Source organism: Etheostoma cragini, chromosome 17, assembly GCF_013103735.1.
Source record: "Etheostoma cragini isolate CJK2018 chromosome 17, CSU_Ecrag_1.0, whole genome shotgun sequence".
In the NCBI taxonomy this organism is placed as follows: Eukaryota; Metazoa; Chordata; class Actinopteri; order Perciformes; family Percidae; genus Etheostoma; species Etheostoma cragini.
The window spans coordinates 16474191-16482100 of record NC_048423.1 but is presented as its reverse complement, the minus strand read 5'-3'; the positions used below and the strand labels follow the sequence as shown (position 1 = coordinate 16482100).

The following is a 7910-nucleotide window of genomic DNA, read 5'->3' as shown; positions in this document are numbered from 1 at the left end:
CTATATAAAAAAAAATTGAATTGAATTGAATTGAAATCACTAAATCAGTGCTTACCGGGTCCTAATTAGATGTCCTATCCTTGTGAAACACCAAGGATCTGTCAATCCACTCAATGACAAACTGATTTAAATGCACCAAAATTCATATACACATAAAAGATGCATGATGCGTGTGTAAAAATAACCCTCTCACTTGGTTTTACGTAGGTTGGTCTTGTAGGGACGTAGTCCAGAGTAGATGGGTAGATCACTCCTTTCTTGGGCTTCCCCACTGGAACAAAATAAAACCATCTGGTTGGAGGGCTAACTCTAAAGAATTGTGTTTAACATTGTTAATTTAATCATTAATACCTTTGACAACGAACGACTCCCTCCACTTAGGTAGAGACAGAGAGCGCAATCCGTTGGCATTACTGCCTCTGTAGATGTTCTGCCCGGCCATCTTCCTCACTATCACCTTCCCTCCTGTGTTGGTGATGACGCCACTGTGGATATAGAATGGATTATCAGATATTACTGATGAAAGACTAATTTTGACTGCCATAAAAATGTCTCACAATAATCACAACTACTGTTAACCTGTGTATGGCTGCGTTGCAGATGCTGGAGATGGAGGCGAACACGCCTGTCCCATAGACCAGCTGCTTTGTCTCCTTACAATGTGCGGGACATTTGACTATGAACTCTGGGAGATTGATCTTTCCTGCTCTGACATCACACTGTATGTCTGGAACAACTGTGGAGGGAAGAAGTAGAGCAAAATGATTGAAGACATGATAATAAAAATGTCGAGATGTTGTTTTTTTTGTATGTTGAAGTTACGTATTACCCTTGTTTCAACAGCAGTGCCATAAGAGCTTGAACAATTAGTCAATTAATCAATAATTCAGTTTACATAAATAATATCTACAACTGCTTTGATAAACAAATAAGTGTTTCAGTTGTTTTGCAAATAGCATATCTTTTTGCGTGGGTTGGGATAGTTTACTGAATAACTTAAAGTTTTGGAGAGTTGGTCGGATAAAAAAAGCAATTTCATGACATTAATTTGAAAATCACGATTTTTCACATTCACTGGCATTGTATGGACCAAATGACGTATTGATTGATCAAGAAATTAATCGTTACAAAAAAACAATCGATGATTGTTAGTTGTAGCCCGAATTCCAATGATTACAATTTATCAAATCAATGCTAACTGTAATGTATTGAGAAAATGTGTTTTCTATATCATCAGATCTATTTGTTATGTTTCCAGACTAAAAATAAAAAATGGAGGTTTTTTAGATTTTTAAGTAACTTTTTGAATAAGTGAATTAAAAGAGACTGCAGTGGAGACAATAACACCAGGGCTAACAGAGATTACAGGCTTGCTTGTTGAAGATGTCTACCTTGCTTTGGTTTCTTGCTCTTTGATCCACCAGGCTTGGCCCAGCAAGTACAGGAGAGGAGGAGCGCTGTGTGTGAGACAGAGGGAGTTTCACATAATAGCAGGCAAAGTAACATAATCATCGGTGTGTTTACTGTACACACAAGACCGATAAAGAGGATGCTGCTGTTTGATGAATGCACAGAAAACTGAGTTTGAAGGAGTATTTTGGAAATATGAAACATTGTTGTGGAGGATGATATATTTAAAACCAGCATACTCCTTCAGAGAGACAGACGGGTTGCTCACCGAGGCAGACAGCAGTGAGTGATGCCCTGCTCATGATGGGTGGTGTGCTGCTTCAGCAGGTCAGCCGGATGTCCTTGTCTAACCTCCCAACCTTAGAAAGAAGAGAAGCAGCAGAATGTATCCTCTGAAACTAATTTCCTGCTTCGTGCCTGTTTAAACACTGAAAGTAATTTTGGACACTTTTCTGGGTGTCAGCAAGAAACAAGACAGAGTAAAGTTGTTCCACTGACGTACACTTTCAAGAGATTTTTGGATAAATAGCAGACAGCGCTGAATGACTCATCCATCATCCATAAGGCCAAATGCGGCCAATTAAACATTCATCATTACTCACATTGTCTTGCCTACTTCCAAGATCAGTCAGATCAATCACCAATTGTATTTTGGCGTAGCTCAATGTGTCTTGTTCCAATTGTTTGGTTTTGAAAAGGCTGAACGTATTTGCCAATCAGAAGCTCCACAGCAAACATCTGGGCTGAGACAAAAAAGTATGTAAGAGTCCTCCCTCTGTGGAGTCAGACTCAATTAAAGAGCGCACAGACCCAATTTAATGTGTAAGGAATGGGGACCTGTGTTCAATCCGATTGCTTCTTTGTTTGACATCGACAACCACAACAGGCTGGATCCCAGTTTGAAATCCACTCTGTTTACAGTACACAGAACATTTATTTCTTCGTCTGTAATTCAGATTCAAAAGATTTACCCATGTAAAGACATAAATTAAAGTGGACGCCTGTGATGACAAGAACAGAAGTGGGTCACCAAGACCTCATTCCAGACACTGCAGGTCTGTTGTAGTAATGATAGTGTAGCCCTATAACAGCAAAGTCTGAACTAAGAACTAAGAACTAAGACCAACAGCCAGAGAAAGTCTTTGTCTGGCTGGAAGGTGAGCTAAATATGAGAGCTACCCCGGTCCCTGTTGAGGCGGTGGGATGGAGCTCCTTAGCCGGGAGGTGATGACTGAGGCCTCCCTGTTAAAAGGGGACTGCTGAACATCCCTCCAGGGTGGTGTCAGGTCTGTCACTGCCACTGCACATCAGCAGGTTCAATCTGATCAAGTGGGAACATGTGATGCAGCGACCTCTGAATCATGGTCAGATGCAGTTCAGACTGTGCCTATTAGCAATATGAAGTGGTACTATTAAAAATGCAATGTAAAAATACACCTCTCAGTCTATCTGTGGCCTCAGGATCGCCAATTGCATCCCAGGAGGATAAAATTATTTGAGGAGAGGCTCTACCTTAAAACAACTACTGAGGTAACTTTGAGCAAGGCCTTTAACGTCCAACTGCTCCATTGAGTGTGAACAACTGTGTAAGTGTGAATAGGGCAAAACATAAATAAAGGCTTAAGAAAGGCCAATAAGTCATAGGCTTTATGGAGGATTTGTCATGGACTGTATAAAATATGGATGTAGTTTCCATCTTGGCAGTGCCTGACATCGGCTAATCCAGCCTCAGCTCAGGAGCTGAGGCTACAGTGATCGCCTCCTGTGATGGCAGCACACCTGTCACTCAAAGCAGAACTTTAAGCCTGAATATTACAAAACAGGTTAGTGTCATAAGTTATAATGGTCTTGAGACAGGAACGTGGCTACAGGGAGAACAAAACCGTTTTTTTTTCAGGCTAGAAACATGTTACATTTTGCTGTAAAGTTAAGCATTTTAACATGGGGATCTACGAGGATTGAGTCTCTTTTGGAGCCAGCCTCATGTGGCAGCTAAATGAACTGCCGTTTTTGGCACTCCACAATGACTTCATTTGACAGCCCCAGAGGCTGTTGCTTGGTTTTTATCCTTGGTAAATGTAACTGGAGTGCAGACATATACATACAGTACCGATATTTTATTGATCCATATACTCGTAGAGCACAGAATTGGCAGTGACAGAGATATTTCACAATTTCCCATAGTCAAAATCCCATAGTCTGTCTGTACGCTAAATATGAAGCCAGAGCTAGCAACCGGTTAACCTAGCTTAGCAAGAATGAATCTGTCTGGCTCAAAATCTGCCTACTAGCTTCTCTAAAGTTCACTAATTAACATTATAATTAACGTTTGTTTTAATGGATAAAAAAACAGAAGTGTAAAACCGCAATCTGTGGTTTTAAGGGAGGTTATCATTTAGACGGGCGCAGTAACTTACTGCAGTCTTTGCAGTTTACCTGGCAACGTTAAGGTGATAGCAGGACCCCACAAATCTATCCATCTATCTATCTATCTATCTATCTGTCTATCTATCTATCTATCTATCTGTCTATCTGTCTATCTGTCTATCTGTCTATCTATCTATCTATCTATCTATCTATCTATCTATCTATCTATCTATCTGTCTATATATCTATCTATCTATCTATCTATTTATCTATCTATCTATCAATCATAACCCACCTTAAAATCACAATGTGTTGTTTTTACACTTTGGTTTGTGTCCCGATTTTTAAAATAAATGTAAACTGTATTAACCATTGGGTTTTATAACATTTGGACACAGCCAGCCTTACTGGTTTGGCCCTGCTTGTGGTCTTCATGCTGAACTAAATTAAGCTAAGCTGCTGGCTGTAGCTTAGCTGCATTTTAATCTTTTTATTTAACTCTCTGCAAGTAAGTGAATAGGTTCATTCAACAAAAAATTGAACCATCCCTTTAAAAATCAGAAATGAATCATCAACTGTGTCCTAAACAATAGCATCCTATGCTTGATGTTTTTCAGATTGGTATAAAGCATCACAGTCCTGTCAGGCTCCTAAAAGTGAGTGTGCTGTGTAATGAAATGTTACCCCGATCAGCCATTTCCATGCACAGGCCTCTATTGCAGCTTCAACAAAACGTGTGCTTAAGGTGCTTGTTGTGTACTGAAGTGCATGATTTCTCATCTAATGATGGTACACACTGCAAACATAACACATCATGTTAAAGTAAAATTAATATAGCTGCAGTTGGCAGTGATAGGACTTTCCCTAAAGCACCTCTACATTTTTATCTGACATTCATGAGCACTGACATGATTTTTCCACAGTGTCGTGCTTTGACAGGCAGATGGCTCACTGCTGCACAGTCAGGACTACAATTTGTCCTCGCGGGGGAAAAAGGTTGAGGCTGGGAACAAGCTTGGACAGATATGTACCGTACATCTACACAACAGACCTGCAGCATATGTGAGGTGAGTCAGCGCACTTCACTGGATAATGAATACTACAAAACCGATCTGTCATACACCTGCGAGGAAATCTGAACCGAATGCAAAGTTCTCCGACATTGAGCTACTTCTAGCGCATAAACACTCCAAAAGAACCCTTCGTTCAGTGACTCCTCCAAGAGAGGCATAACATCAATGTTGGACAAAATGAAAACGTGCAAAAAAATGCCAATAATTTCAGACCTCTTAATTTGTGTTCTCATGGTGAGCCTCTAAATGCTTCCTTATCCAAGCAGTGAAATGTGGGGGAAATGATATCCTTTGACAAACACTGCAGGGAGTTTCCTGTACACTAGATAATAGATCCTGCGGAGACTAGCAGACACACACACACACACACACACACACAGACACTACTTTACCCACATTCAACTAAATGTTAAAATAGACAAACTGAAAGATGGCCACTGTGTGTATGGGCAGTCAGATTCAACCCCCATACATCACAATCAGGGCAGGTTGTATACTGTGGTGTTTAATATCCTGCATACACCTGTGCTAAACTTTAGACAAGGCATGCACTGCTTTACCTGGCCTCTGCATCGCCAGAATGCTTTATTTTTCCCCACGTTGAGCATATTATGCATCTCATTTCTACTGGGTGGGGACTCAAATCAAAAAAACGTTATAAAAGATTACTATAAGAACCTTTGCAATTGGATTTTCACAGCCACTGCAAAAGATGAAAGGCACAGAGCAGAAGGGTGCTCAGTCACTTTCTGACCCTGAAGCTCAGACAGTCACATAGTTTGAGGAATTAAAGCAGAATTCAGTTCAGAATAACATTCTTACTACAATGTGGTTAACATGCACAATAGAACCTTAACTGGGATTATAAGGCCCAGCAGATTTGTGCAAAGACTGTTGGTCTACTGTTGAAATGAAATGAACATTTTCAGATCCTGCAGGCAAATAATAATGCAGGATGAAAATCACACCTTGCAGGAGTGTCCCAGCTGTCAGTGGCTATAATGCAAACAGGATGTACAGTAGCTACCTGTGCCTATTCCAAATACCAGCACACAATGTGGTCTCAAAGCATGGGCAGACCACACACCTGTGACTGGTGCAAAACATTCTTAGTTGTTGATAAGTACTGATGATAATGCACTGAAAATGTCATTACCTTCATCTTTTCCATCAGTTATGATGGTCTTTAGGACTATGCAGTTTAATGTATTTTAATCTTCCTCCATTTCAGCAGCACCCACATTCCTTGGCTGGGGTGGCCAGTGTAAATTAAACAAGTGTAAGCAGCAAATGGGGACTGAGGCTTTTTGAGGGCTGGGACCTGCCCAGAACTTAGTCTCACAGTGTTCCTAAGTGATGGCATGCCTGCAGTGAGACAGTATTTACAGACACCCAGTGCCAGGGAGTGTTAAATCCCAGCATTCACAGGTGTCAAAAATGTACTGTAAGCATGGTAGATGTGCCAAGTGCTGTAGCAACAAGCCAACTAAACAACCATGGGAGAGATCAGACAAAGAGGAAAGCCAACATGTCTCTACAAGGTCATTTCTGTAGCCTTTTGGGCTGTTGCTGCTGGGACGGTATTTGTTTATCAAGCACAGAAGAGGCTGAATTACTTTAATTCTTAAGTGCAAGCAAGAGCCTGTTGTCTGCTGCTGGACATAATTCATAGAGACCTCCTGCTCGTGCTTAATCAGGCTCATTGAAACCATACCAAAATGTCAGAAAGAATACACAAATATATGTGAAACAAAGTGTGCAAGACTAAAAAATAAAAGCTGAAAAATTCACTTGTCAGATTTTATTTATTTATTTATTTCACTGACAAAATTAGTAATTTCAAAATAAAAGGCTTGGGCTATCTGGATAGAGATATAAATAAATAAAAGACGTTTTTCCCACAGATCAGTTTTATAATCAGCACCGAGAGTTTGTAGGCCATACAGTATGATCATGACATGGCTGAATTTATTCAGCTAAACCCCTCACTTTAGGAAAAAGCAAGGGGGCGTTTACTTAAAAAAGAGCGAAAGACTAAACATTTACAAAGTAAAACAAACACTGAAATTATTTTGTCTGTCTAATCTCACAAACTCGGTTTAAATGAATCAGAGTCACACATTGCAAAAGACATTAATAAAAACAAAAACTTTAAAACCTTGTGCAGTGCTGGTTAAAATCCCTTGCAGAGCTGATTACCAAAGATATTTCGCTTGGAGGCAATCAATTACGCGCATTTACGCACCCTTTAAAAATGTATTCACGCCACGCAGCAGCAAACACAAAATCCCCAGTTCATATGTGGGGCTGAATTGTAGCTTTCTGTTCTAAATCCTAATCTAGAGCAATGAAGGCAAACTTACCTTAGAAGGTGAAATAGTTCTACAGGAGTTGAAACAAAAGTAATTCCTTGCGCAGTATTTAACCCCGAGTCCTTAATCTTTTATTGAAAAACTATGTTGGACCAGCGGGTGTGTGTGCAGGCGCTGAACTGTTCCACCTGGATTTTTACTCCTGCCTGATCAGAGCGCTCATTTAAAGTGGAGGACGGGACGGGGCCAGAGTTTCCCCTTATTGCCCGTCCCACTTCAGGCAAACTGCTCTCTTCACCCATGCAGCAGAAGATTAGTAACCCGGGGCCAACAGGAGAGGATGCACAGACCATAGCAGTGCGTGCAAGCATCCTTTTATTTGTTTTACATGGTTTTTGTTTTTTTAGGACAGAAGCAGCCAACACACATAGTATATTCAGTTTTAGCACGCCCAGGGAATAAATATGCTTTATATTGGCAATTTAAGCTGCATATTTTTTTGTTATGTAAGGTAGGTAACCCATTTGATTCTGGTTATGTGTTCTGCAACTCACTCAGCCCATCATCTGACTGAGAAATAAATCAACCAAGAGCAGTGTGTCAACTCTCACCAGAGTAATCACCCCTCCTCCACTAAATAAACCAATCAACACTTGTTTGAGAAATAGACACATCCACTGTCACTTTGGGGCTTTGTGGCTCTCTGTCTGATGCCGTGGTCTACTGTACATGTGAACTGCAACAGCCC

The 7910-nt window shown here is 40.5% G+C and overlaps 1 protein-coding gene across 12 annotated transcripts in view; it reads right to left on the bottom strand.

Annotated features, from left to right (window-relative positions):
- Positions 1 to 7484, bottom strand: part of vit (vitrin) — a 20604-nt gene extending 13120 nt beyond the window's left edge. For 6 of the 12 annotated variants that reach the window (XM_034898363.1, XM_034898368.1, XM_034898366.1 and 3 more), the window contains exons 1-6: positions 7214 to 7484; positions 1679 to 1769; positions 1392 to 1457; positions 580 to 736; positions 352 to 485; positions 194 to 271 (exon numbers count right to left, since the gene is read on the bottom strand). In XM_034898363.1, the coding sequence (XP_034754254.1) occupies positions 194 to 271; positions 352 to 485; positions 580 to 736; positions 1392 to 1457; positions 1679 to 1712 (469 nt within the window). In that variant the 5' untranslated portion in view covers positions 1713 to 1769; positions 7214 to 7484. The remainder of the gene's footprint in view (positions 1 to 193; positions 272 to 351; positions 486 to 579; positions 737 to 1391; positions 1458 to 1678; positions 1770 to 7213) is intronic. The other 6 variants (XM_034898364.1, XM_034898370.1, XM_034898372.1 and 3 more) reach the window with 3 other exon arrangements.
- Between the last annotated feature and the right edge of the window lie 426 nt (positions 7485 to 7910).